Source organism: Ambystoma mexicanum, chromosome 3p (assembly GCF_040938575.1).
Source record: "Ambystoma mexicanum isolate Mex_15411 chromosome 3p, UKY_AmexF1_1, whole genome shotgun sequence".
Classification (NCBI taxonomy): Eukaryota; Metazoa; Chordata; class Amphibia; order Caudata; family Ambystomatidae; genus Ambystoma; species Ambystoma mexicanum.
This window is the reverse complement of record NC_090925.1, coordinates 24,945,050-24,972,519: the sequence shown is the minus strand read 5'-3', so window position 1 is coordinate 24,972,519 and position 27,470 is coordinate 24,945,050. Positions and strand designations below refer to the sequence as shown.

The 27,470-nt window shown below is 48.3% G+C and overlaps 1 protein-coding gene across 1 annotated transcript in view; it reads right to left on the bottom strand.

Annotated features, from left to right (window-relative positions):
- PRODH (proline dehydrogenase 1) overlaps positions 1-27,470 on the bottom strand; it is a 283,848-nt gene that overhangs the window by 58,093 nt on the left and 198,285 nt on the right. Inside the window, exons 11-12 of the mRNA XM_069650361.1 lie at positions 25,218-25,393; positions 430-528 (exon numbers count right to left, since the gene is read on the bottom strand). Of these exons, the coding sequence (XP_069506462.1) occupies positions 430-528; positions 25,218-25,393 (275 nt within the window). The remainder of the gene's footprint in view (positions 1-429; positions 529-25,217; positions 25,394-27,470) is intronic.

The window sequence follows — 27,470 nt, the reverse complement described above, 5'->3', positions numbered from 1 at the left end:
TGAGCAGATGCATCATTTTTGCAGGAGTCAACTTTTAGGGGACAGCATAGTCTCGCAACAGTTTTTTGGGCTTGGCTGAATAAATCAAATGTAATTAGTCATTACGCGTCCTGCTTGTTGCCGTTATTCAATAGGCTTTACTTTATGCACGGGTTTTTTACTTTCATCATTGAACTTCTTGTCATAAATTGTGTTTGCTTTGAAGACTTGCATCCTGCTCCAGTCCCAGCCACCCTTCCTGGAGAGACAGGGACCCAGACACAGCAGCAAAGTGGCAGATAAACGCAGGCTTACTCTGCCAGAGAAGGTTCTCGCAATGGATGCATATTACTTTCATGCTGTGAGGGGGCAGTATATGTAGAGTTGGAATGAAAGAAATCACCAGCACACCACCCCACAAAGCTGCAGAGCAAAGGAGTAATAACCTACCTCCTGAGCGTGAACTTCACGCTATCCTCATTATGCGATGCCACCATCACGTTGGCCTTGCGCCGTAACTTAATTTCCTCCAGGACGTAGTCCAAGCATCTGAGGGGAGCAAGAACATGAGGTATAACAAACAATGAGGGACAGTTGCAATGTTTCCCAGCGCAATGTCATGCACAATTAGGGTTGCTGTTGCCGATGAGAGAAGGCGCAAGTTCCCCGTCGTAGGCATCATCATTAAGACCACAGACACAGGGCTATCTTCTGCACACGCAGGGCATCATGCAGCATTTCCAAGAGGGACATTGCGAACAAAGCCCATTTTACAGCAACTCACACAAACGAGGAGGAACAATGACCCTCTCCCCATTATCATAATCAATGCAGCAACGCGCTTGCAGACACCCCGAGGTCAAAGCAACCCTGATGGACTGCCCTGATAGCTGGACTTCAGTTCATTTTGCAATGGGTGCTTCAATGTGTTGGCGGGCAGAAAGTCTTGGGTTATACCTCAGAGACTAGGATTCAAGTCACCTTTCCTTGCCCACAGCAGGTCCTTCAACACAGAACAGCAAGCCAAACTCAAGAGGAGGACAGCATTATAGACAAAGATCCTTGCAACTCGACCAAGACACTTCCTCCATTCCACAAAGGGAAAGCTCCACCTTGGATAGTACAAAAAAGGCATGAAAAGCTCTCTGGAGCAGTTTCAAGAGGCTATGCGGAAAAGCGTCACTGACTTGGGTAGGAGTCTAGACAGCAATGTCCTGTGAAGGAGGGAACTCACTCACCTCGCTGCTCTGCACGTTCCTAGGAGTACATTTCTCAAGAAAGGAGCAAAAGATCCCTTGTTCTGTTGGCGAAATGAACTCTAGGTCTGCACACTTTTTGATAACAATGAATAATTCAGAACAAAGTCCACTCTGCAATTAACAGCGTTGCCACTATGAGCCTCATGTTAATAAAGGACATATATAACAAAACGTCTATTTCCTTCATCCTGTGCAAGGGGAAATCAGGGTGTGGTGAGACTTATGGAAGTGGACAGGTTTGGAAGAAGGTGGCGATGAAGACTGATTAGGAAATTGGAGACCTATTTGGGAAGGAAGAAAGCAGGCGAGACAGAGGGAAGAGCATGTTCTTAGAGAAACCTTAACAAAAATAGGACTGTGGGAACACGATATCTTTATTTAACTAATGTCCGCTGACTGCTTAGTCGCGGTAACAGCAACCAGAAAAGCAAATTCAAGCAAGGGGGCTATAGATCTATTTTGAGCATTGGTTTTAAAAAAAATGAGGTTATACTGCAATATTCAATTCCCGTAGTACGAGAAGTCTTATACGTGGAGAGCAATCTTTTTTAAAATCACACTAGGACATCTATAAACATGGAGACACAGACAAAGCCAAGCTAAGTCATTTAAAAAAGAATTGATTTTATTTGGGTAGAGTAAGGGTGCAGAAGGAGAAGCTTGACACACAGGTGGCATTGTGATTGCTGTAGACTTATTAGTCAAGAAAATACAGAAAAAAACCTAACTTTCCCCATCTCTCCAAGAGGGGTTTCCCTGCCTCAACTAAAATACTAACGGTTTGGCCAGAATGTCAGTGTAAATCAATAGTCTGATGTGCGTCAAAAAGCCTACTTCTGTCCATTACACTTCAAAATAAACCAAAGATAAGGTAAACCTTTTTGGTCCAGTAGAAGTACTCCCTTCTTCTGGACTGGGCATACAAGTTAGCTTCTGGGTGTTGGTTTCTTTTTGGAGGGAGTGGTTTCCTTCCCCGGGTTAAAATTGTCCTCCAACACAAAAGGCAACAGTAATTGGTTCTCTTGTACTTAGTTTCACAGTTCACTACATCAGGGGGGAATGACTGCCTTCCCCTGGCTTCTCTTTATGCTTTAGTTTTGGCAGACCTAGTTCCCTCTCCTGCCACAAATATGATGCCTTTGAATGGATCTTTTGGGGGGTTTGGAGGGGGGGTGGGAGGGGGTTCGATATGACGGGTCCCAGGCCCTAGTTTCTCTATGGCTTACTTTAGGCAGACCTGGTTCACTCTCCTGCTAGGTACCACCCCGTAGAAGAGGATTGCTCTGGCTCTTTTGTGGGTGAGGGTCCCAGACCTGTGGGTGTGCTGTTTTCCCAGGGTTTCCCTCCTTGCCCCCTCACCAACCATCACAGCAACCCTGGTACCTTTCACGTTCTTGCTGGCTCTCTCAAGTAAGTCTGGGCTTCTCCGGGCTTAGGCTTTGGTCTTGAACCGGTTTTTCTCGTTCTCTGGCAGTCTACGCCAGCTCCGCAGCATGTAGTTTTTCTCGGCGTGCACATCTACACTTACGCCCACCGCCCAGGCTCCTCGAACACCTGGACCCAAGACTTGCCAGTATTCCATGTGGTCCTTCCTCACCAGACCAAACAGGGACTTCACAGCTCCTTCACTTGCCTCCCAACCCAGCAGTCTCCACTCTTTACTCTGCCAAACCTCCTCTTAGCATGCGGTTCCTCCAGGAAGGGCTTGACTCTTGAGTAAGTCCTTCCTTCCTCTTTATTCTGAGCGGGCACCAACAACTAGAATGTCCATTCAAGTTCTCATTGTGGCTCTTCATTGTTCCGCACCTCCTCTGCGTCTCAGTACTTGTCGAGGGAGTCAACCTCAGGCATTCCCTACTCTTCCTCGACTCAGTGAATCTTAAGTCACTGGCCCCACACAGGCGCATAGGGGTACTAGATAAAGTGTAGGAAAGGGTGTTGGGTAAGAGGTGTCATACCGCATTCTGCCGTGAAGTCCTTGTTAGGGAAAGTTCTCATTCTATGGCTAATTTCCCTCACCTAGTGAGTCCCCCAGCAGCTTTGCTGGATTTCTGGAGTTTATTTTTCCACTTGGTAAGAGTGTGCCTCTTCTTCCCACTCTTACCTGTGTTTTGTCATGGGCATTTCTACTTGTTGTGTGATCTTGGGCTCTGGAGCACATCACTCCATGAGCCCCACTTTGTGTGTGTGTTACACAGCACCTTCAGTGCAGTGACACAGGGTTGTCTCCAAGGCTTCCCAATGATTCCCTTTTCTGGGGCTGGCTACTGTCCCCCAGAAACAGGTAAAGTTGCCATTAACTTTACATAGTCACTTTTAAACTACAGACCCAGTACACCCCATCTCACATGGAGTACTGGAAAGGGTTAATGCCTATCCCTTTCTGTCTGTGCCTCTGAGCTTTGTTTTGCTCTTTTAACATTTAGACTTGGCTGGTGGCAGTGGTATCTACCCTAACTTAAACGTGGTATGGTTTTACGCTATTATATTAGCCTCTAACATAAACCCGCTTGACCAAATACTTTAGTTTGGCTCCGGTCGGGTTTATTCACCATTTCTTTTTGTTAAAGTCCTTCTTGTGTTTTACTTTGCACGGCAAACCAGGTTTGCCTTCTTTGTTCACCGTCTTTTGGCAGGCTTCTGCCAAGAAGCCCTCCACTGGGCGCCTGGGTGTTTAGGTGGGCTGAATGTGAGGGAGGGGTGTAGTCACCCCCCTGCACAGGGTATCCTAAGAAACCCAAGTCACACTTTGCCATGATTGGCTGAGGTGGTTGTCCGGGTTGGACAACCCCCATGCTGCGTGATTGACAGCCCGGCTGTGTGAATGGGGGTTTTGCGCATAAAAGGCAGGTCTCTTGGGCTAGAAGTCAGAGTTGCCACTGGATCTACAAGGAACCGAAGAGAAGCGGAGAATAAGATGGCTGCTGCAACTACCCCATCCCGGTGAAGCCCTGCTGCAGTCCTAAGCCATCTACCCTTCAACGACCAGAGAAGATCCAGTCCGGAGTCTTCTTCCCTTGAGCCTGGTGGGGATAACCAGCTCATCTTCCACAGCCATAGGATCCTCTTCGATGTCAAAATCACTGCACACTGCTGTAGTGGTCCAGATAGCCATCTGAAGTCTCTCCTGTTTTAAAGGAGTACACCTTTTATTTACCGTCGCTGCTGCTGGCTTCATCCCCGAATAGTGCAGGCCCCTCCAGACGTCAGCCTTGTCTCCACGACCGAAGCTCCAGGAACTGTGGGTCTGCAGGAAACTACCAGGAACAACTGTCATGGCACCAGCTTCTTCATTGAAAAAGGTAACGTGTCCAGCTTTGAGGATCTAGGGTGAATCCCTCCTCTCCTCCTCATCCAAGGCTTGCCCTCGTCTTCCTTCCTTCTTATAACTTGCTTCCTCTGTTGACAATAACCAAGTACTCCTGGCAACGTTGAACTATCTGACTGTGTGATCCTCGACAACAGGAACCAGGTTCCACTTGACACTGGCTCCAGCCTATTGACTTGTTTTCCTGTCAGCAAGTGTTGATTCTGTCTGCCTTGACAAAAGTATTGCCTATGATTTTTGCCTCCAACTCCCTTTGGCTAACTCAGGTGCTAAGTGTGTTTTTGCCCCGGTAACATTTCTTTCCGTGTATACGCGTATCTTTCGTAAGACCGAACTGTCATTACTGTCAAAAAGTGATCGCAAGTGTATTCCCGGTAACTTCTTTTGTTTCACAACACCGGTCCGTTAAAACATAGGGTACTTACCTTGAGTTGTTCAGTGCCAAGAGAATTGGTTGTGTGTAGTTTATTTTCCGTGTGGTTTTAATTTAATAGAAGTTAAGTGTTTTACCAACAGATGGTTTAGAAATAAATGTACTTTTACTTTTCAACCAAAAACCATGAGTCAGTGTTTGCTTGAGTCACAGTAATTGTGGTCCCTTTGTGTAATCTCTGCTACTGCTCATTTGCTCTTGAGATAAGCCTAGCTGCTCCGCTACTGCTACCACTTTAACAGTGTAGTACAGGCTTGTACCAAAGGTGAACTTGTATTACCACTTGTAGTCTTATTGTGTGTAGTGGTCCCTAAGGGCACTGCAGAGGATTCTGCCCAACAGTCCTCCATTGTCCCCAGAGGAGGGGCCTCCTCCCATGAGATCATCCCGCTGAGTACCACCCACAGAGGGACTATCGGGTAGCGGCCTTACCTCCATGGCCTCATGTAAAAGGGAAATGAAAAGGTGGTGGATGGATAAGAGCTCAGTTTTAGACCATCAGTAGCTATACATCTATAGCTATAAGAAAAGAAATAGCCAAACCATTCAAGCCCCCACACCTTGGTTTTAAATGAAGCAGGGTCAGTGTGCATATATTTCAAAAACATACATTTTGAAAAAATGCTAATGGCGGCAAATATTAGAACAGATTGGCGACGTAAGAGCCCTCGACAAGGGGCAGTTGATCTTGGCTAGCAAACAAAGGAAAAACCACCACTTAACAGGGTGAGATTGATGAGAAAATGTGACCCGTTATAATGCTGTACCCTAGTCTCAACAATCATGGAACTTTTCACACAACTGAGGCAAGTGGAATGGTCAACTGTGTCAAAAACCACAAATAAAGAGCAGTCTAAGGGCAAATGAAAGAACTAGGTCTCTGGCTTGGAGCAGTTCTCCATGAGGCCAGTTTTGGTATTTTGGCGTGGGCAAAACCCGGACACCATTTATTCATTAATTTTCATCATTTGTATGGAGCCTTTCACCATAATTAGGGTCCCAACACACTGGTGTTTGAACACCGTTGGAGAGACCAAAGTCCAAAGTATGGGAAAATTGGGAGGTGCTATTATACGTGTGCGCAATCCAGCCATTAAAGTTATGAGAGGGTGGCCAAGACCCTGCTAGTCACCCATGTCTGAATAGCATGTGGAGAGGGGGAACGGAGTTAAGCAGAAGGGTTGAGAGAGGATAGATGGTTATGTGTGAAACTACAGTTCGAATTTCTTGTTGTGAAAGGTAGCTGCATTCTTATGATGGGGTGTTGTGGAAATATGTTTGAGTTGTATGTGAAAGATGTGAGTGAGGGCGTGCCTTCGGCCAAGTTCCGAAGGTGCGGAGTGTGAAAGGAATAAAGGGTTTAGCTATACATTCAACATTGTCTAGACCCTGGATTCCATCTAGGTGCAAAGAGCAGTACTTAGTCACATAAGTGTCATAAAATGTCCTTCAAGTGCGATACAATTCCCATCTTGAATGTCTATGTGCAGCGCCAATGCCCACCCAAATGCTACCTACCCAATTCCTTCTAGAGCCGTACACGTGCTAGCCTTCACAGTTTTTCACATGCAATACATCTGCTGACCTACACAGCTTCTTCCAATTGTGCTTCATGTGCTACCCTTCACAGTGTATTCTAAGCTAACCTACCCAATTCCTTCTAGAGCACTACTCGTGCTACCCTTCAGTGTATTCTAAGCTAACCTACCCAATTCCTTTTAGAGCAGTACTTGTGCTAGCCTTCACAGTGTATTCTAAGCTAACCTACCCAATTCCTTCTAGAGCCGTACACGTGCTAGCCTTCACAGTTCTTCACATGCAATACATCTGCTGACCTACACAGCTTCTTCTAATTGTGCTTCATGTGCTAGCCTTCACAGTGTATTCTAAGCTAACCTACCCAATTCCTTCTAGAGCCGTACTCGTGCTAGCCTTCACAGTTCTTCACATGCAATACATCTGCTGACCTACACAGCTTCTTCTAATTGTGCTTCATGTGCTACCCTTCAGTGTATTCTAAGCTAACCTACCCAATTCCTTCTAGAGCCGTACACGTGCTAGCCTTCAGTGTATTCTAAGCTAACCTACCCAATTCCTTCTAGAGCAGTACTTGTGCTAGCCTTCACAGTGTATTCTAAGCTAACCTACCCAATTCCTTCTAGAGCCGTACTCGTGCTAGCCTTCACATGCAATACATCTGCTGACCTACACAGCTTCTTCTAATTGTGCTTCATGTGCTACCCTTCACAGTGTATTCTAAGCTAACCTACCCAATTCCTTCTAAAGCAGTACTTGTGCTAGCCTTCAGTGTATTCTAAGCTAACCTACCCAATTCCTTCTAGAGCCGTGCACGTGCTACCCTTCAGCGTATTCTAAGCTAACCTACCCAATTCCTTCTAGAGCAGTACTTGTGCTAGCCTTCAGTGTATTCTAAGCTAACCTACCCAATTCCTTCTAGAGCCGTACTCGTGCTAGCCTTCACAGTTCTTCACATGCAATACATCTGCTGACCTACACAGCTTCTTCTAATTGTGCTTCATGTGCTACCCTTCACAGTGTATTCTAAGCTAACCTACCCAATTCCTTCTAAAGCAGTACTCGTGCTAGCCTTCAGTGTATTCTAAGCTAACCTACCCAATTCCTTCTAGAGCCGTGCACGTGCTACCCTTCAGTGTATTCTAAGCTAACCTACCCAATTCCTTCTAGAGCAGTACTTGTGCTAGCCTTCACAGTGTATTCTAAGCTAACCTACCCAATTCCTTCTAGAGCCGTACTCGTGCTAGCCTTCACAGTTCTTCACATGCAATACATCTGCTGACCTACACAGCTTCTTCTAATTGTGCTTCATGTGCTACCCTTCAGTGTATTCTAAGCTAACTTACCCAATTCCTTCTAAAGCAGTACTCGTGCTAGCCTTCAGTGTATTCTAAGCTAACCTACCCAATTCCTTCTAGAGCAGTACTCGTGCTAGCTTTCACAGTGTATTCAAAGCTAACCTACCCAATTCCTTCTAGAGCAGTACTCGTGCTAGCCTTCAGTGTATTCTAAGCTAACCTACCCAATTCCTTCTAGAGCCGTGCACGTGCTACCCTTCAGTGTATTCTAAGCTAACCTACCCAATTCCTTCTAGAGCAGTACTTGTGCTAGCCTTCACAGTGTATTCTAAGCTAACCTACCCAATTCCTTCTAGAGCAGTACTTGTGCTAGCCTTCACAGTGTATTCTAAGCTAACCTACCCAATTCCTTCTAGAGCACTACTCGTGCTACCCATCACAGTATATTCTAAGCTAACCTACCCAATTCCTTCTAGAGCAGTACTCGTGCTAGCCTTCACAGTTCTTCACATGCAATACATCTGCTGACCTACACAGCTTCTTCTAATTGTGCTTCATGTGCTAGCCTTCACAGTGTATTCTAAGCTAACCTACCCAATTCCTTCTAGAGCAGTACTCGTGCTAGCCTTCAGTGTATTCAAAGCTAACCTACCCAATTCCTTCTAGAGCAGTACTCGTGCTAGCCTTCACAGTGTATTCAAAGCTAACCTACCCAATTCCTTCTAGAGCAGTACTCGTGCTAGCCTTCACAGTGTATTCAAAGCTAACCTACCCAATTCCTTCTAGAGCAGTACTCGTACTAGCCTTCACAGTGTATTCAAAGCTAACCTACCCAATTCCTTCTAGAGCAGTACTCGTGCTAGCCTTCACAGTTCTTCACATGCAATACATCTGCTGACCTACACAGCTTCTTCTAATTGTGCTTCATGTGCTAGCCTTCAAAGTGTATTCTAAGCTAACCTACCCAATTCCTTCTAGAGCAGTACTCGTGCTAGCCTTCACAGTGTATTCAAAGCTAACCTACCCAATTCCTTCTAGAGCAGTACTCGTGCTAGCCTTCACAGTGTATTCAAAGCTAACCTACCCAATTCCTTCTAGAGCAGTACTCGTGCTAGCCTTCACAGTTCTTCACATGCAATACATCTGCTGACCTACACAGCTTCTTCTAATTGTGCTTCATGTGCTAGCCTTCACAGTGTATTCTAAGCTAACCTACCCAATTCCTTCTAGAGCAGTACTCGTGCTAGCCTTCACAGTGTATTCAAAGCTAACCTACCCAATTCCTTCTAGAGCAGTACTCGTGCTAGCCTTCACAGTGTATTCGAAGCTAACCTACCCAATTCCTTCTAGAGCAGTACTCGTGCTAAACTTCAGTGTATTCAAAGCTAACCTACCCAATTCCTTCTAGAGCAGTACTCGTGCTAGCCTTCACAGTGTATTCAAAGCTAACCTACCCAATTCCTTCTAGAGCAGTACTCGTGCTAGCCTTCACAGTGTATTCAAAGCTAACCTACCCAATTCCTTCTAGAGCAGTACTCGTGCTAGCCTTCACAGTTCTTCACATGCAATACATCTGCTGACCTACACAGCTTCTTCTAATTGTGCTTCATGTGCTAGCCTTCACAGTGTATTCTAAGCTAACCTACCCAATTCCTTCTAGAGCAGTACTCGTGCTAGCCTTCAGTGTATTCAAAGCTAACCTACCCAATTCCTTCTAGAGCAGTACTCGTGCTAGCCTTCACAGTGTATTCAAAGCTAACCTACCCAATTCCTTCTAGAGCAGTACTCGTGCTAGCCTTCAGTGTATTCAAAGCTAACCTACCCAATTCCTTCTAGAGCAGTACTCGTGCTAGCCTTCACAGTGTATTCAAAGCTAACCTACCCAATTCCTTCTAGAGCAGTACTCGTGCTAGCCTTCACATGCAATACATCTGCTGACCTACACAGCTTCTTCTAATTGTGCTTCATGTGCTAGCCTTCACAGTGTATTCTAAGCTAACCTACCCAATTCCTTCTAGAGCAGTACTCGTGCTAGCCTTCAGTGTATTCAAAGCTAACCTACCCAATTCCTTCTAGAGCAGTACTCGTGCTAGCCTTCACAGTGTATTCAAAGCTAACCTACCCAATTCCTTCTAGAGCAGTACTCGTGCTAGCCTTCACAGTTCTTCACATGCAATACATCTGCTGACCTACACAGCTTCTTCTAATTGTGCTTCATGTGCTAGCCTTCACAGTGTATTCTAAGCTAACCTACCCAATTCCTTCTAGAGCAGTACTCGTGCTAGCCTTCACAGTGTATTCAAAGCTAACCTACCCAATTCCTTCTAGAGCAGTACTCGTGCTAGCCTTCACAGTGTATTCAAAGCTAACCTACCCAATTCCTTCTAGAGCAGTACTCGTGCTAGCCTTCACAGTGTATTCAAAGCTAACCTACCCAATTCCTTCTAGAGCAGTACTCGTGCTAGCCTTCACAGTTCTTCACATGCAATACATCTGCTATTCCACACAATTTGCTCTAATAGATAGCAACACGTGTTAACCTACCCAATAGCTTCTACCCCCGAATCCATCCAAGTGTGACATTTCCTGTCTCCAAATTACAGCCCCTCCACCTGCGCCTTGAGCAGATGGTCTCAAACTCCATAAACTACTTAAGATTTTCCTCCTCCTTCCCCCCACTTCTCTCCTCTGCTAATCTCACAGTTGCTGAATCGGTGTCCTTTGCCCTTGTGCATTTCGGGGCCTTGACTAAACCAATTCTTCCCAGCTACTGTCTTTCCACAGCACTTTGTATCTGCATACCCTCCAGTCTGGAGACTCGCCCACACACACCTGCCGTGGCCAAGGCAGTTTAGCACTCAACATTCTAGCAGTTCGTCCATGGTTCACTCATGGGCTCGGACTCCGCAGCACTTACCCCCTCTTCCCTCTTCCTTTCTGCACTTTCACGGTCTGAATTACTCACAAGGCATAGTAGGTACGTCCCTCTCCCTTTTCCCCTTCTGCTCTTAAATATTATGCTGTAATGTATTTCCCTCTGGACGCTTTGAAACAGTATGTTCTTATTGTATAAGCGCCTAACAAGCAAACAAATAAAATACATTTTCTAACCCCAAAATAAGTTTACATGCAACACATGTACTACTCCCACAATCCATCTAAGTGCAACACACAGATAACTCCCAAACCATCTATCAGACTATCTAGGGGCTGCAGCAGGTCATCTACACAGTGTTATAATATGATGGTGGAAATTAAGGAAAGCGTGGCAGGGTTTTAATTGAGCACAGTAATCGCCGTGTTCACCGTCCATGCCACCTTACCTTACATGTAGCGGTAGGGTGCTTCGTGGTCATCCATGGGCGAACAAGGGCAAACAGGAAGAGTTGCTCAGAGGACCTGCCCTTTGCCTTGAGCCCTTTGCCGGCTGCCCGAGCAGGTTTGCCCTGAGCCCTTTGTGAAGAAGGCTACTTCCTGGTGGAGACACCAATCACAGGCTAGGTGTGTCGAGGGGAGGGATAGAGGATCAGGCAGTGGCGAGCAGGGGAAAGAAGTGTGGAAAATTAGCTGGAAGGGGGAAATACATTTAAAACAAAAGGATGGCGGAGGCAGGAAAAGGAAAAAATTAATAATGGGAAGAAAAGAAAGTCCGACGGGAGCGGCAGAAAAGGGGGGGGGGGAAATAATAAATAATTAAAGAAAAGACAAGAATGGCAGATGGCGGGCAGGAGCACGGCATGCATAGGGGGCCATAATCATCTGGTAAGAAGTGCAGAGAGTAGAGTGGTAACCATGGTTTCTATGGCCTTTCTGCATACAAGCAAAGCCCGATATGGTTCGGAAAGTGGAGGCCTCCAGGACCAGCCCTGAGCTTTTTAAGCAAAGGAGTGAGAAGTGCATGGTCACATTTGCAAGGGACTTAACGGGAACTCAAGGACAAATTAGTACGATTTTTCATTTAAGGCTCTATGACGGACCTAGTTTAGCCATACAGATATTACAAAAGCCAAACCCGGCTACCAAAGATTGTATCACCAGTCATACAGCCTGATCAATTATTACTAGCAAAACCTCTGAGAAATGGGAAGAAGCAGGTCAGTGGAAGTGTTTTACGCCATGCTCAATCTGAGATCAGCCATCTTTGTCTGAAATGAAGTCATCAAATACTTTCTTGCGAGGGTACGAGAACAGAAGGTGCTGAACAGTGAGCTCCTTAGATGAGTTAGCCACTTCAGTGACCAGACGTTGGCAGTAGGGTACTTTAATTTGACGAACAGCCTTCTTATAATTGCATCCGCTGTACTGAATCAAACATACTGTCCTATCTGAAGCTAGTTTGGATTTAAGTAAACATTTCTAAGGGGCTCCACACTGAGCAGACCAAGATCATCTGAACCATTTTTTAAAGTCTTTGGGGCCTCGTCATTTAAAAAAGGTGTCCTACAAGATTCCAAGGAACCACACATTTCGATAAGAACATTCCATGAGAGTACGTTGCTTGGGGGGAAGGCAGTGTCACATAACTCGGCAGAAATGCTGCTCAAGTTTAAAATCTGAAGTGGACTTATCCCAGTGGAATATTAGAGGTCAATCGGTGATGAAGATCCATTTGCCAAAATAGACATCAGGCGGTCTGACCAAGAGATCACTCTTCTAACCAAGATGCCAGTTTTGTGGTTATGGATTAGAAACCGAGGCGGTCAAGGTCAGCAATCACCTGCACATGCATGTTGGAGGGATGTCAACCCGAATGTTGTCTATACCCAGGGTGCAGGAGCATTTGGGGATGGACAGGAAATGCTTATAGAAATCAGTAAGGGTGGAAGTCCAGCGCAAAGGTGGGCAAAAATTGATAGCAGTCACAAAAGAAAGTGGGGCTAGTGGAGCACTTCACAAAAAGGTGTTCACAAAAGTTGTAGCTGGGACTACTCATCTGTGCAATTGATGTAGGTTGGTGAAGATCTGTTGCAGGGCCCCCCAGCACATTAAATTGTTCTTGCACAGTCGGTGTGTTGGAGTGGGATGAGATTTTGGACTCAGGTAACATCACTGGCACAGAATCAGGTCTCTGTAGGCTAGCAGGTGGAGTGAGTTAACAATGTCATGGAAAAGACTGAGCTTCGTGACTGCAGAACATGCCTGAAACGAAGCGTTGAACACATTCCTCTCGTAACTGTGGGGGAGAAAGAGGCCACATCAACAACTGCGATTAAGCCCTCTGGACAAGACCCTGGCATGGCGACATCCAGCAAGTAGTGATGGATGGAGGCTATGCCGATTCCTGTGCCATGACAGGAAAGCGACTTGGCGCTCGTGGGCTGCAGCTTTCATCAGGGGGCGCTGGTCTCCAGTTGGGATGAATGGGATAGAAGGCTATGCTGTTGTCTGAGCAACACAACGGCATTGCTAAACGCACTGAATTTCAGATCAAAGACTTAAGTTGTAGTATGCCCAATGAGCCTGCTGTCAGCAGGTGCAGCATGGCATAGCAGTACATACCTGTAATCAGCAGACCAACGGGCAACTAAGCAGATAATACACCGGACAAAAACATGGCCCTTGCTTGGTCAGGATATGAAACTGGTTTTTCCATATGTATGGACGCAGAATGCAAACCTTTCATTATAAAAGCATCTAAAGTTACACTTTGTTCAGTGTCCAACACGATCGGTCTGGTTTCCTTTTTTGGGACAAGCGATCACATTTAAGTCAATGATTCATTTGTTCTAGTGGCAGGCGGTTACAAACCTCTAATTTCAAACGTGCTTACCATTGCTCAGTTTGTGTTGTGTTTAATACAAGCAACAGCATCACCAGTCAAACGGAGGGTGAAGGTTTGCTGGCAATATCCAGCTTCTCTGATCGAATGCAGTCTCAGGGAAATGGATGCCAGCCACTTGCGGATTCCGACTCCCCCTATGACCTGCACAGCGCTCGGATGCGTCAGAGCTAGTTCTGCACTATAAAATATAATAGCAATGCTGGCAAGTCATTAGACTGTGCTGAGAGCCCCTTTTTGGTAACAGTACTTTGTTAGAATGGTGTTGGCATCCATTCAACGGTCATGCTCTTCTACACCAGCACGCTTGCTAGGGTATTTGCAGATGGGGAGCAGGTGCAAGTGGATCTAGGTCACCTGGCGTAAGCCACGCTCACCTGGTGCCTTCCTGGTGGCCGCTTTCTTTCCCCACTTAGCAAGCCCCGCCCACCTGGTGCCTTCCTGCCTGCTGCTCTTTTTCCCTACTTAAGAAGCCCCCCATCCTCTTTTCCTTTGCAGATGGGGAGCAGGTGCAAGTGGATCTAGGTCACCTGACGTAAGCCACGCCCACCTGGCACCTTCCTGGTGGCCGCTTTCTTTCCCCACTTAGCAAGCCACGCCCACCTGGTGCCTTCCTGGTTGCCGCTTTTTCTCCCTACTTAAGAAACCCCCCATCCTCTTTTCCTTTGCAGATGGGGAGCAGGTGCAATTGGATCTAGGTCACCTGGCCTAAGCCCGGCCACCTGGCGCCTTCCTGGTTGCCGCTCTTTTTCCCTACTTAAGAAACCCTCCAATCCTCTTTTCCTTTGCAGATGGGGAGCAGGTGCAAGTGGATCTAGGTCACCTGGCCTAAGGCCGGCCCACATGGCGCCTTCCTGGTTGCCGCTCTTTTTCCCTACTTAAGCAACCCCCATCCTCTTTTCCTTTGCAGATGGGGAGCAGGTGCAAGTGGATCTAGGTCTCCTGGCCAAAGCACCACCACCTTCTTAGCCCTGCCGCTTCCTTCCTGATCAAGGGCGTCTCTCGCCCAGGCGACTGAAGCAAAGGGCTGACGAAGCAAAGGGCAATTCCTGTTTGGACCTGTTAGGATCAGGACCACCCACGGCCCGACCTCCTGCTACTTCCCACTCTCCCTCTCCCTTCTTTATCTATGTCTTATCTCTTGCACTATCTGAAATGTCGTCAGGCCGAGTATGATAGTTAATTTCACATCCTTACTGTTCATGGCCTGTAAGAATGTCATTGTATTTTCCCCTTGTTCCCTCCCTTGCCTTGAAGCGCTTTGAAACACTGTGTATAGGTGCTATATAAATAGACTTATCATATGTACGGACAGGCTAGTTTCTACGCCCTTTGCTTTGGAGAGAGGGACTTGCCAATGTGACCTATTTTTCCTACTCACTGCAGCTATTGGGACGCTTGCTGCTGTTCTTTGGGAATTTCATTTATATAATCTCAAAGGTTTACTAACTCAGTATGCAAATCATATTTTACTGTTTGTTAAAAGGTCAGGCCCACAATGTTACCTTCTTTCGGGTCGCAAACACCCATATGTGCCCTGAGCTAACGTGGTAATAGAGGTGGTCAGGATTTCTTGTATCCCCCTTATTTCCGTATGTGGTGTGTCCCGGCGACTCTACTTGCGCATGAAGTTTTTTCGGGACGTGATGGAGAGGAACCAGACAGTCACGACGGGGGGGGATCTGCTTTTTGAAGAGTTGTTCTCAGGGCCAGCCGTAGGGCGGGGCAGGCCTGGCGACTGCCCAGTGCACCATTAGCCCCCTGCCACGCCAGCTTGGGGGAGTCATTCAAGGGATCCCCCCGAGCATGCATAGTCTAAGAAGGTGCGGCAGGTGCCCTTTTGTCATTAGATGTGTCCGTGGTGGTGGGGCGCATTTAACAATAGGGTGCTGATGCCCTGCATGAGCGCCCTATTCACAGGATTACCTCCTCGCTCTGACGTGGGAGCGAGGCGGTTTACATTGGAATAGGGCTCTCATGCCCTGCATCAGCGCCCTATTCACAGGACTACCTCCTCGCTCTGACGCGGGAGCGAGGCGGTTTACATTGGAATAGGGCTCTCATGCCCTGCATCAGCGCCCTATTCACAGGATTACCTCCTCGCTCTGACGCGGGAGCGAGGCGGTTTACATTGGAATAGGGCTCTCATGCCCTGCATCAGCGCCCTATTCACAGGACTACCTCCTCGCTCTGACGCGGGAGCGAGGCGGTTTACATTGGAATAGGGCTCTCATGCCCTGCATGAGTGCCCTATTCACAGGATTACCTCCTCGCTCTGACACGGGAGCGAGGCGGTTTATATTGTAATAGGGCTCCCATGCCTTGCACGAGCGCCCTATTCCAGTGATTTAACCCCCTGTGAGGTGCCGGAGCAAGGAGGTAACAAAAAAGAAGAAAATAAAAAAAAAAAAAAACACATATATATATATATATTCGTAAAAATCTGCGCTTCCTGCTCGCCCGCGCCGCCCCCCCCCCCACTTAATCAGGGGCAAGCGGGGAGGGACACCAATCCGCCCAGGGCGCTGCTGCCGATAAGGCCGGCACTGGTTGTTCTTGACAGAGTTTAGTAGTCAGAGGGGTCTTCTCTCCTGGATGTATTTATTTATTAGAGATAGAAAGCTTTGGCTGGGATCCCTCTCAGCCGTGCACTTTTGAGCCTCAAGAATGGCGATTATGGACAATCAGCAGGAGCAGGCCACCATCCGGGCTCTGCAAGTATTGATGGGCTGGAATGGGTCCAACATTTTGCATGTTAAAGAGGTTTTAGGGGGGCGTGGCTAGGAAGCCATGTGAAAGGACGTGTCTGTACGGGGGCTCCCGAAGATCCGTACATTATCCGACTGAAAACCGTGCAAGGACCGATGTAATTTGGCTGAGACTGATATGACTGCGTACATGAATCTCAGGTGAACGTGTGGACACGTTTCGATACGGGCCTGCACTGTGAGAGCGCAACAAGAAGCTAAAAGAAGACCTGGAGGCGAGAGTGCGATGTACGAGAAAATGGCCGCCGCCGCCTAACGAAGGAACAAAGGAGTGATTGATCTGGGCGCCTGACGGTCGCACTGGAGCGTGGTGGTGGGGAAGGTGCATGACTCGGGTGCATCGTGGTCATTAAAGACACCCAGTCCTGCGAGGCCGACGGCGCGGACCTGGGAAGGGAGCAGGGCCCGGCCGAAGATACTTTGCATCCGGAGCGTGCGGTGTGACCTGGAACTGTGCCCCGGGCCCTTCATGGCCTAAAGTGCGCTTCAAAGGGTGAGACGCGACCTGGCTTAGCCAGATGGCCGGGGGAGCCGAAGACAAAGGAACTTTGTGTCAGAGATGTGGCGATAATGATGGGGCACCCAAAGAGCGCACTGTGACACCCTGCCCTAGATCCGAGCGGGGATAGTAGGACGGGAGACATGTCTAACAAGCCCCTGAGAACGAAGACCAAACAGCCCACGCTCGACGAATACGCTAAGACGCCTCCCGGCCCAGACGGAGCCAAAAGCAAAGATAAAACGCAAGCTAAGGAAATGGCCGCCGGGGGTGCGAACCAGGAGGTCCTCGCTGCAATCGCAGACCTGAAAGCGACCTGGGAGACCAAGCTCCAGCTCGCTGTGGCTGAACTGAAGACCGCAATGGAACTCCAGGTTGGGGCAGTGCAGGAGGATGTGAACCTCCTAAGGCAGGACGTGCGTACTCTGGCTGAGCGCACGGAGACTTTGGAGAAAGAAATGGGCCCTACCGTGACGGACTGCGCTGTAGATAAGCGTGAACTCCATGCCCTGGTGCAACGCGTGGGCAATTTGGAGAGTAGGGCGGAGGAGGCAGAAGGACGCGCCCGTAGGAACAACATTCGTATCGTGGGCCTACCGGAGGGAACTGAGGGCCATAATCCAACGGAATTTATCGAAAACATGCTACTGCAGGAGATCACGGGAGGCACCCTGTCGCAGGGTTTTGCGGTTGAGAGAGCGCACAGGGCCTTAACTAGGAAGCCGCCGCCGGGAAACCCGCCCAGGCCAGTGATAGCCAAGATCCTTAATTACCGGGACCGAGAAAGGATCCTTGAACACTTCCGCAAGGGAGGCACAATACAACGAGGAGCGGCGAACATAACTGCCTATCCCGATTACACCCTGCAGGTACAGCGCAGTCGTATGAACTTTGGATCGGTGAAGAGGAGATTGCGGGAAGCGGGGCTTAAATACATGTTGCTCTATCCGGCCAAACTGAAGGTTTTTTTTCAGGGCAAACTGCTGTTCTTTGTCACCCCGGAGGATGCCATGGAGTGGTTGGATGCACAAAACTGCCCTCAGGAGTCAGATGTTCAGACGGCCGTTGGAAAATAAAGGACGAGATAAGTATTGCTGTAGGCCCGGTCGGGTCACGAACATTGGGACTTGAATATAGTCATTGAACTCGCTGGAGAACATGTGTGCGTCAGTGGTTATGAAACGTGGTCCTTGAGCACGGACATGGTTGCGAAGTAGAGGAGCCTCCAGAAGCCGCTCTTTACACCCCTTTGTTGTGTTTAGTTTAGTCACTGTTAGTGGGGTGACACCCTGTCGGGTTCTCTATTTGGGTTTTCCAAGGAGGACCGAACACAGGGATGCCTGAGATCCAGGGATGGAGCTGGGCAGTTGTTTGGGGTAGGGGTTTGGGGGGGTGTTTCAGTTTTTGTATGAGCCTGGGGGTGAAACCAGGATTAGGTGTTCGCAAAGTGGGGAGGGATTGCCTCGGTTGGGGGGAGGAAACTACTGATAGGCCATGGGAGACCTCAGGATATTAACGTGGAACGTTAGAGGGCTTAACAGTTATCTTAAGCGAAATAAAGTCATGTTGTATCTGAAGAGGCAGAAGATAGACATAGCCCTGCTACAGGAGACACATCTAAAGCGAGAGAAACTGGAGCTGGTAGGGAGGAAGTGGAAAGGAACAGTGGTAGGATCAACGTACTCCGCCTATGCCAGAGGAGTGCTGGTGTGGGTGGCGCCACACGTCCCATTTAAGCTAATCGAGGAGGTTGTGGAGGAGGGTGGGAGGTTGGTTATGGTGAGGGGGCTGGTAGAGAACAAAGTAGTGTGCATTGTAAACACATACGCGCCTAACCAGGAAACGGCGACATATTTTAGGACGCTGTGCACCAAGCTCAGTGTCGGGATGGGGGAACGGTGATATGGGGTGGCGACTTTAATTGCGTGTTGAATCCCAGGGAGGATAGGTCGGACGACAAGATGGCTAAGCCCAGTCCGGCGGCTAAGGTATTGCAGACGCTGCTGGCGGATTTTGGCCTGGTTGATGTGTGGAGAGCGAAACACCCGGGCGTGAGGCAATACTCACACTATTCGGCTCCGCATCTACTGCACACGAGGCTTGATTACTTTTTCGCTACGCCAGACATAGTCGCGGAGTGCGAACATATAGACTACAGGGCGAGAGTCCTCTCTGACCACTCGCCCCTGGTCATGCGATGGCAGCTGTATTCCCCACGAGCGCGTATACCAACATGGCGCCTCAGGGCGGAGGCGCTCAAGGACCCTGTCTTCAGAGAGGATATGAGGGAAGAGATTACTGCTTATTTTGAGGTGAATAAAGGGAGCGTTAAGTCGGCTGGCACCTGGTGGGAGGCCTTTAAGGTTGTGATGCGGGGGATTGCCATTGCGAAGTCTAAGGGATTGATGGGGGGAGTCCTGGCGGATCTGCATAGAGCTGAGACTGAGCTGGAGGAGGAGTTGAAAGGTGGTGGGACAGATGCGGAAGCGGTCTCCAAATTGCAACAGGAGTGTGCGGACCATTGGGATAGGCTCTGTAATTTGAACTATAGAAAGTATATCGAAAGATTGCATGCGGGGGGAGATAAAACGGGCCGACTCTTAGCTTGGCTGTACAAGAGCGAGACCCCACGATCCCCGATCAGATTGGTAACCAATGAAAGGGGGGAGGAGGTAGACACCCAAGAAGGCGTGAACAGGGCATTCGTGGAATACTATAAGGTCTTATACGAAGATTGCGAAGGGGGCAGCCAGGAGGAAATAGACGAAGTGCTGGAAGATATAGGCTTGCCTAAGGTCAGCGATGAGGAGCGAGAGGAGCTGGATGCTCCGATCACCCTGGAAGAGCTAAAGGAGATTGTGAGACAGTTGCACACTAGCAAGGCCCCAGGGGCAGATGGGTTCCCCAGTGAATTTTATAAAGTATATGCGGAGGAAGTGCTCCCGCCCATGCTGGAAATGCTCAACGAAGCGTACGAGATGGGACGGTTGCCAGAGTCACTTAGGGAGGCGATTATAATACCGCTCCCCAAGCCAAATAAACCGGGACATGATTGTGGCTCCTACAGGCCCCTGTCGATGCTGAACCAAGATAGCAAGATCCTGACAGCTGTCCTGGCTACTAGAATGCGTAGAGTGATCGGCAAGTTGATCCATCCTGACCAGACGGGCTATGTCCCTAATAGGAACATTACTCACAACCACAGACGCCTCCACAGGGTGGTCGAGTGGGGCTGTAATGATGACAGCGAAATGGCGATAGTGGCATTGGATGCGGTTAAAGCGTTCGACTCTGTTCGGTGGCCTTGGCTGCTGGCGGCTCTGAGATGGTACGGGATGGGACCAGGTTACGTTAGGTGGGTCGAGATGTTATACAGTGCACCACTAGCCAGGGTCCGCACGGGTGCAGTGGTGTCAGAGAGATGGCAGTTGTGCAGAGGCACTAGGCAGGGGTGCCCCTGGTCCCCAATGTTGTACATCCTGGCCCTAGAACCCTTAGCGATTTACCTCCGGCAGCAATATGACCCGGTCGGCATCGATGTAAGAGGAGAGTGTCACCTTATATCCCTGTATGCAGATGATATGCTGCCATACCTAAGATACCCAGAAGAAAATTTGCAGTTTGTCTTAGAGGTGATGGGGAGGTATGCCTGGTTGTCCGGTATAGCGGTAAACCCCCAGAAATCCATTCTATTTCCGCTAGGGGGCTATGTGGGGACTCCGGTAGACAGGTTGCCAGTGTTGCAGATCCCGTGGGCGACGAGATCCTTTAGATACTTGGGAATTGACGTGTATCACACGACTGGAAGAGCACAAGCATAACACTGAACTTGCTGTGGGGAAGATCGAGAAATGCATGAGGTTCTGGGAAAGATTGCCACTAGCGATGATGGGCCGGGGAGCTATGCTTAAAATGGTGGTACTGCCCAGGCTTCTGCATTATTTTAACAACATCCCTTACATGATTCCTGGGAAGTTTTTTGTGAGGCTACATAGTGTATGCAGAGAATTCCTGTGGCACGGCACGCGCAACAGAGTTGCGCTGTGGAAGCTGCAGAACTTCTATGAGAAGGGCGGAGTCAAACTGCCGAACTTTGAGGCATATTATGTGGCAGCGCAGCTACAATATGTGTCCAGGTGGCTCTCTGACGACGAGACCCCTGAACACAGGCTGTTTGGGAGGGATTGCTCCCCTTTTTATCTGCGAGAGGTGATCTGGGTGACTAATGCATGCATGAGGGAGCGGCCTAGAATGCTAGCTTTGGGACGGAACATGTGGAAACGGGCCTGCCGGATGATGGGTAACCCTTTGCCGTGTGTGTCGCAGTTCCCATTGGTTGCACTGGCGAAGGGAGATGGACAGCTCAGAGTAATCATCCGGATATACTGGTAGTCAGTGGGGTTGGTCACCATGGGAGATATTTGGCAGGATGGGACCATCTTGGAGTTCGAAGAATTAGAGGCAGGGTCGGGATTGCACAGGGGTCAATATATGACATATCTCAGGATAGTGCAGGAGATCCGGAATAGGTGGCCCGAAACTACCTTGGCCGATGAACCGGATGCCACGGTGGAGATACTATATGACACATCGGAGGGCGGACATGAGGTCTCTAGGTTGTATGAGATGTTGATGACGAAGGTTGGGAGCGATTTAGTGCACTTGAGACTGGAATGGGAAACGGAGATGGGGGCCCCGATGGCGGATGTGATGTGGGAGCGAGCCCTGGGGTATCATAAAAAAGTATCGAGAAACGCTAGGTTTAAGCAAATACAGCTTTATATAACGCACAGGGCATACATGACCCCCTTGAGAATATCCAAATTTCGGGATGTTGGACGCCAGGCGTGCCCCAAGTGTGACGAGGAGAATGCAGACATGATACACATGTTCTGGGCGTGCCCAGTAATTGCAGGCTATTGGGGTGAAGTGGCGCAGAAGCTGGCAGGAAAGGGTGTCACGCTCAAAGTGGATTCAGCCTGGGCCTGCTTACTGGGGGGATATCCCAGAGCGCGTAAACTTAGACATGTCGAGAAATTGAAAGATTTGGCTTATGTGCTTGCTAAACGTAGGATTGCCATGGGATGGAAGGAGTGTCATAAGCCACGAATGGAGGTCTGGTGGAGGGATCTCCAAAAATGGGCGGAGGCCGAGACGGCTGTGTGGCGGGATACCAGTATTGCAGGGGAGGAGGAGGAGGAAATGTGCTCCCTCGCGGCATGGAAATTGTTGATAGCTGAACTGTTTGGAACGGGGTCGGCTCCAATTGAATCCGAGAGCGATGACGCCCCCCCGTTCACAGCGGATACCGATGGCGAACACCATACAGGCTCATAGGGGGGAGGGAAGAGGATTGCAGTGCTTTTTGTTGTTAAATGTGTTTATTTATGTTCAGTTGTATTGTTGTTTGGTTTATATATAAAATAAAAATATATTTAAAAAAAAAAAAAAAAAAGAGGTTTTAGAGACTGACCTGGAGTCTGAAATTTGCGATTCTCAATTGTTTCATTTGCAGGCATTCTAAAATTATTTCATTTGTATAGTGCACATACAGCCCAGAGGCATTGAGGCACTTTTTCAGGTACAAGAAAGCATAGTCTGTCGTGCAATTGTGATTTTTAGCCACTTAAAAAGCAGGTGGCATAGATGCAGTTACAACTGTAGCACATTTACATAATTGAGGAGCAGTATATATGTCAGTATATATGTTAATGGTACAGTGTGATGGTAATAGAGATCAGTGGTGGGGGGGGGGGGAGTTGTGGGTTAGGAGAAGAGCTGAGTTTTGAGAGCTTTGCAAAAGATCCAGTAGGATTTCTCAGCCCTCAAGGTGGTGGGGGTGGGGGGGGGGCACTGTACCAGAGTTTTGCTGCGAGGTAAAGCTGGAGCCTCCAGCTTTGCATCTCTTAAACATTGGGCACGATTAGTCGATCAGTGTAGGAGGTCCTGGTGGGTCTTGAGGAGTGAGCTTTGGCGTTTCCTTGGATGAGGTATGGGGGTGCTGTACTGGAGAGGCACTTGTGGGTAATGGAGTGTTTTAAAGGTGATGCGCTCCTGGATGGGGAGCCAGTGTGCTTCTCTTCTAGCTTTAGGCATGTGCGAGGGCTGCACACAAGGCATTGTTTTGGATGACATGTAGTTTCTGGATATTTCCAGAGGAGATGCCTGTGAATAAGACGTTGCAGTAGTCGATCTTGGCGCCAATGATAGCACAGGCAATCGTAAGGTAGTTTTTAGTGAGGAAGGGTCTGGCTGCGTTGAGAATCTTCGTGGCGTAGGCTGCTGAAGAGGCAATGGCATTTACTTGTCTGGACATAGCAAGTGAGGCGTCAAAACTCCGAGTCTTTACAGAGGTTGAGATAGGAATTTGGCAATTGTCGATCTGGCAGTGTATTGATTGAGAGACTTAAGGGCATTTGGTAGGCTGACCATTAAGATTCCGACCTTGTCGCTGTTGAGACTAAGACGATTAGCTGCCATACATGCCTGTATAGTAGATGTTGGGGGTGGCAGAGTCATGTGTGTAGTTGCCCGAGAGTGCTATTAGGATTTGAGCGTCGTAGGCATAGTTGGTGTAAGCTATGATGAGGGAGTCAAGGATGTCAAAAAGCGGCCAGGTAAAGATGTTGTAAAGGGTTGGGACGATGCAAGATCTGTGAGGTACACCACAGGTGATGGGAATGGGCGAGGCATTTGCTCTCTCTGAGAAGACCCTCATGACCCTACCTTCCAAGAAGGAAGCAATCCAGGCAGGGGCAGGTGTGGAGAAATTAGCGCAAGCGGTGAGGCTGGGGCAGAGGATTTGGTGTTTAACCAAGTCGAATGCCGCAGATAAGTCTAGGAGGTGGAGCAGGGAAGAGTTTACTACATCCCAACCTTGTCTAGCTGATTCTTTAGGTCAAGAGCAGATTGACAAATGTATCCATTTTAAATATATTTACAGGGTGAACAATACACCCCACAGTGTACACAAAGTTTTTCTGGACCTGGTTGATAAGGGAAACTTCTGCTGCGCTGTATGTGGGTTTTCTAAATTTAGCATGGTACTTCCAATACGTAATCACATTCCAGAGACGAGTATTTAAGATGTTGGGAGAGGTGGTGGGGGATCCCGTTCCATTTAGCCTTGTTGCAGGGATCCTATCATCTGTAGGAGACCTTAAAAGATATAGAAGGTTAGCAGGCATAGGCCTCCTGCTGGCAGAATCACAGCATTGGCATTTCAGGTCAAGTTCTTACTTGTGAAAAGAGGAAGGAAGCGGTTGCCTTTTTTAACTCTATGGAAGAAATATACTGAATGGATCCCATCCACTTCTAGGCCGAGGGATAGGTGGAGTCCTTTCTACTATCTCATCATCATTCATGTTTCTTTTGAACACCACTTTATTCAAACAATTCCAATGAGACAGCATATCAACAAGGACCACTTTCCATGTACTTTTTTTTAACCCCCTAATTGTGAAATGTACATCTTTTCCAATATGCTACACTACGCGTGTATGTGGGATGTGTGCTATATAGAGTCTAGGGCCTTTGCTGACATCAACTGAAGCAGCAGCAGAGTGTGGGCCATTGATGAATAAAGCTGAAATGAATGGGGCGAGAGGGCAGGTAAAAAACAGATTACAGAGCCCTTCTATAGGGGCACATTGGTGCAGTTGAGAATACTGGAGCAAGAAGTAATGATAAAGGCATTTGGAGTACCAGGATAAGTGGTGAGCAGTCAGGCCCACCACAGGAGCCCCTTGAGTCTCAACCACAGGCTACACTGACATGCCCCTCTCACAGACCCACCACAACCCAAAACAGCTCCCCAACCACCTAGTCTTCAGCCTTACAATGCACCGCAGCCAACATCTTTCACTGTGCAGTCAGGCGGGCCCGAGTTCTCTTGGCAAACGTGCTGGCAACGCAGCAGTACTCAAGCAGTGAGTGAAGGAGTATGAGGGGCCCCGTAGAGTCTGCCAGGACATCCCCTGGCCCCTTCTTTGAAGGGGATCTCAGATCTCACAAGTCTCTTTAGGAAAGGGTCCATTTTGCAGCCAGCATTTAGATGCCTGTTCACCTGTGGCAGCACTTCGCAGCTGGGCCACGATGAGTAGTAGTTGGCGGTTCTCAAACGAAAGCTTAAATGCCACTGAACATCAGCCATTACTCTCCTGGGGGGGTAGGAAGGGAAAGCATTTGGTGCCAGGGCCACCAAAACGTTGAAAGCTGCACATACATGTGACATTGTGTATCTGATCAAAGGAATAGTTTCTGTAAAAATAACGCTACTTTTAATGAGAAACGTGGCACGGAAATGCAACAAAACGTAAAAGGTGCGCTGTCAACAGACCTGTGGTACATCTCGTTAGTCTTCTCGTACGTTGGGTTTATTGGATCCTCGTAGCCCACCTCTGCTGCACGACTACGCTCCTGATGCATGTATGCTCCCCTTACCAGCTTCGCACCGAAATACCAATCCTCGCGGCGTGACAATTCAACATCTGCAGTCACGTTATCATAGGCTTCCTGGAGACAAAAGACAGTTCATTACAAGTACACTAGGGTGCAATACCAATATAACAGGATTGGCAGAACCCAATGCCTCAAGCAATGCCCTCTGAGACATGGTTAAAGCATCATTGCCTGCAGGGCAACTAGAACTAGATTGAAATACTGGGACAGTTCACAAAATACACATCCCTATGGGAAAGGAATAGATGAAACAGGGCATGTCTTCCAATACACTTCTAAAGCAAGCAAGTTCACAAGGTAGGAGCTTACCTAAACAGAATTCCAGAACCTAATAATCCCATGTGTATATAGCACTCCATGATGGCTCCATCTCACTTCAAAGTGATACACTAATGGGTGCTGTTACCAAGTGTGTTATTAACGAGTACTGATTGAACCTGTAAGAAGCTGTGTTAGGGGGCAGCGAATGGATGAGAACGCACATTGTGTCAGCTGGTGTAGTGCCATATTGCATTTGAAGTAGAACTTACTGAAGGTCTATTGCAATCACAATGTCAAACCATTGATGGCATGAAATCATCTTGACGTCAAGATCCTAAGATCTTACAGGGGTGTGGGCCAGAAGGTTCCTGTGCTCAGCTGAGGCAGTGCAAGAGAAGGTCTAACCTGCATCTGAAGGACGAGCCGGGCGCGGATCTAAATGAACGGCTGTGCAACAGGACTAGTTCCATGCCTCGTCAGCGGGTTTTCATCTTGCCTTGCAACAAATGCCATCCCGATATTCCTATTCACTTGGCCCACCAGGCCAATGTCTTGTGAGATCACGCTGAATTCATGTGAACGTGCTATAGCTTCCAAATAGGTGTAAGGAAGGCATAGTATCAAAGTAAGAGACATAAGTGACCACACTTCAAGGATGTTTATTGGACTTTTATCAGGGGTGTGAAAAACGCCTATCCAAACCTTAATCGAAGATGGAAGCAACCTACGACCATCAAATAATAATAACGCAGTCCAAGTGGAGTCTAGTCAAATAAAACTATTACCAGTCCTTACTGCTATGCTACAAAATAAACCTTCGAGTGAGCACCCACGTGGATCCGGACCACTCTGTGTCTGGTTCCTATTTAGGTTTCACAGTTCAATCGCACACAAGTTCTTTGTTCATACAACGTTGCTGCTTGCAACCTTGAGTGTCACACAGTCCGGTCCGTTATCAGTTTCTCCCAACTTACTGACTGTTGAACTTGTTGCTGTTGCTTTGCTGTGAAGAGTCAAGGAAAGTACCACCATGGCAATCGCTTCTGCCCGCCTTAGCCATCAATGCGAGAGGATCCCATTTACCTTTGACACAGTCAAATATACCTTTGAAACACGCTACACAGCTCGTCAGCTGTAATTCCTGGTCTTATGTTTCTTTTCCTTGAGGCTTCTAGAAAGTTTTGATCCTTTCGTGAAATAATTCCCTCCTTGTCGTCCTCTTTGGTCTAACTGTCTTTCTCCTCAGTTTAAACTGCCATCCCAGGAATAACTGGTTCCTTGCACGTGTGGCCTTGCTCAAGAGTGTGCCTTCGTGCTCCGCCTTTTATCCGGTCGGGGGAAGTGTGATGGGAGTCAGGTGTGTGTAGTTATCAGTAATTGCCTGACTCTGCCTGGCCCTTGTGTTGGGACATGTCAGGTATACAGCTCTGGTGTTAGTCTGTTGTCGCTCACAAACTGTCCGTGTGAGATAGTGTTTATGACGGAAAAGCAGGTTTGGGGTTGTTCGAGTTTCTAGACATCCTACCGGAAAGGCTGGGGAAAAGGTGTCATAAGGAAGGGAATACCGCGTCTCACTCTAAGGTGCCCAACCTCCACTCCCCGAGGACCGCCCCCATCCAGGTGACCCTCCCGCACTGGTCCACCCCAAGGAACTGGATCCAATAGCGATGGGCGTGTCCTGGCCACCTGGATGACAGATCCCCAAGGACTAGCGAGTGAGACACCTTCAGGATTCTCACACAGGTATCTACTGCTTCGACCATTGCTCCAAAGATTCATCTTGTAAACTGGTCATTGCTCATAAGACCCGGCCTTCAACACAGGCACAAGTTTACAGCATCTCCTCCTACCTTCACAAGTTTACAGCATC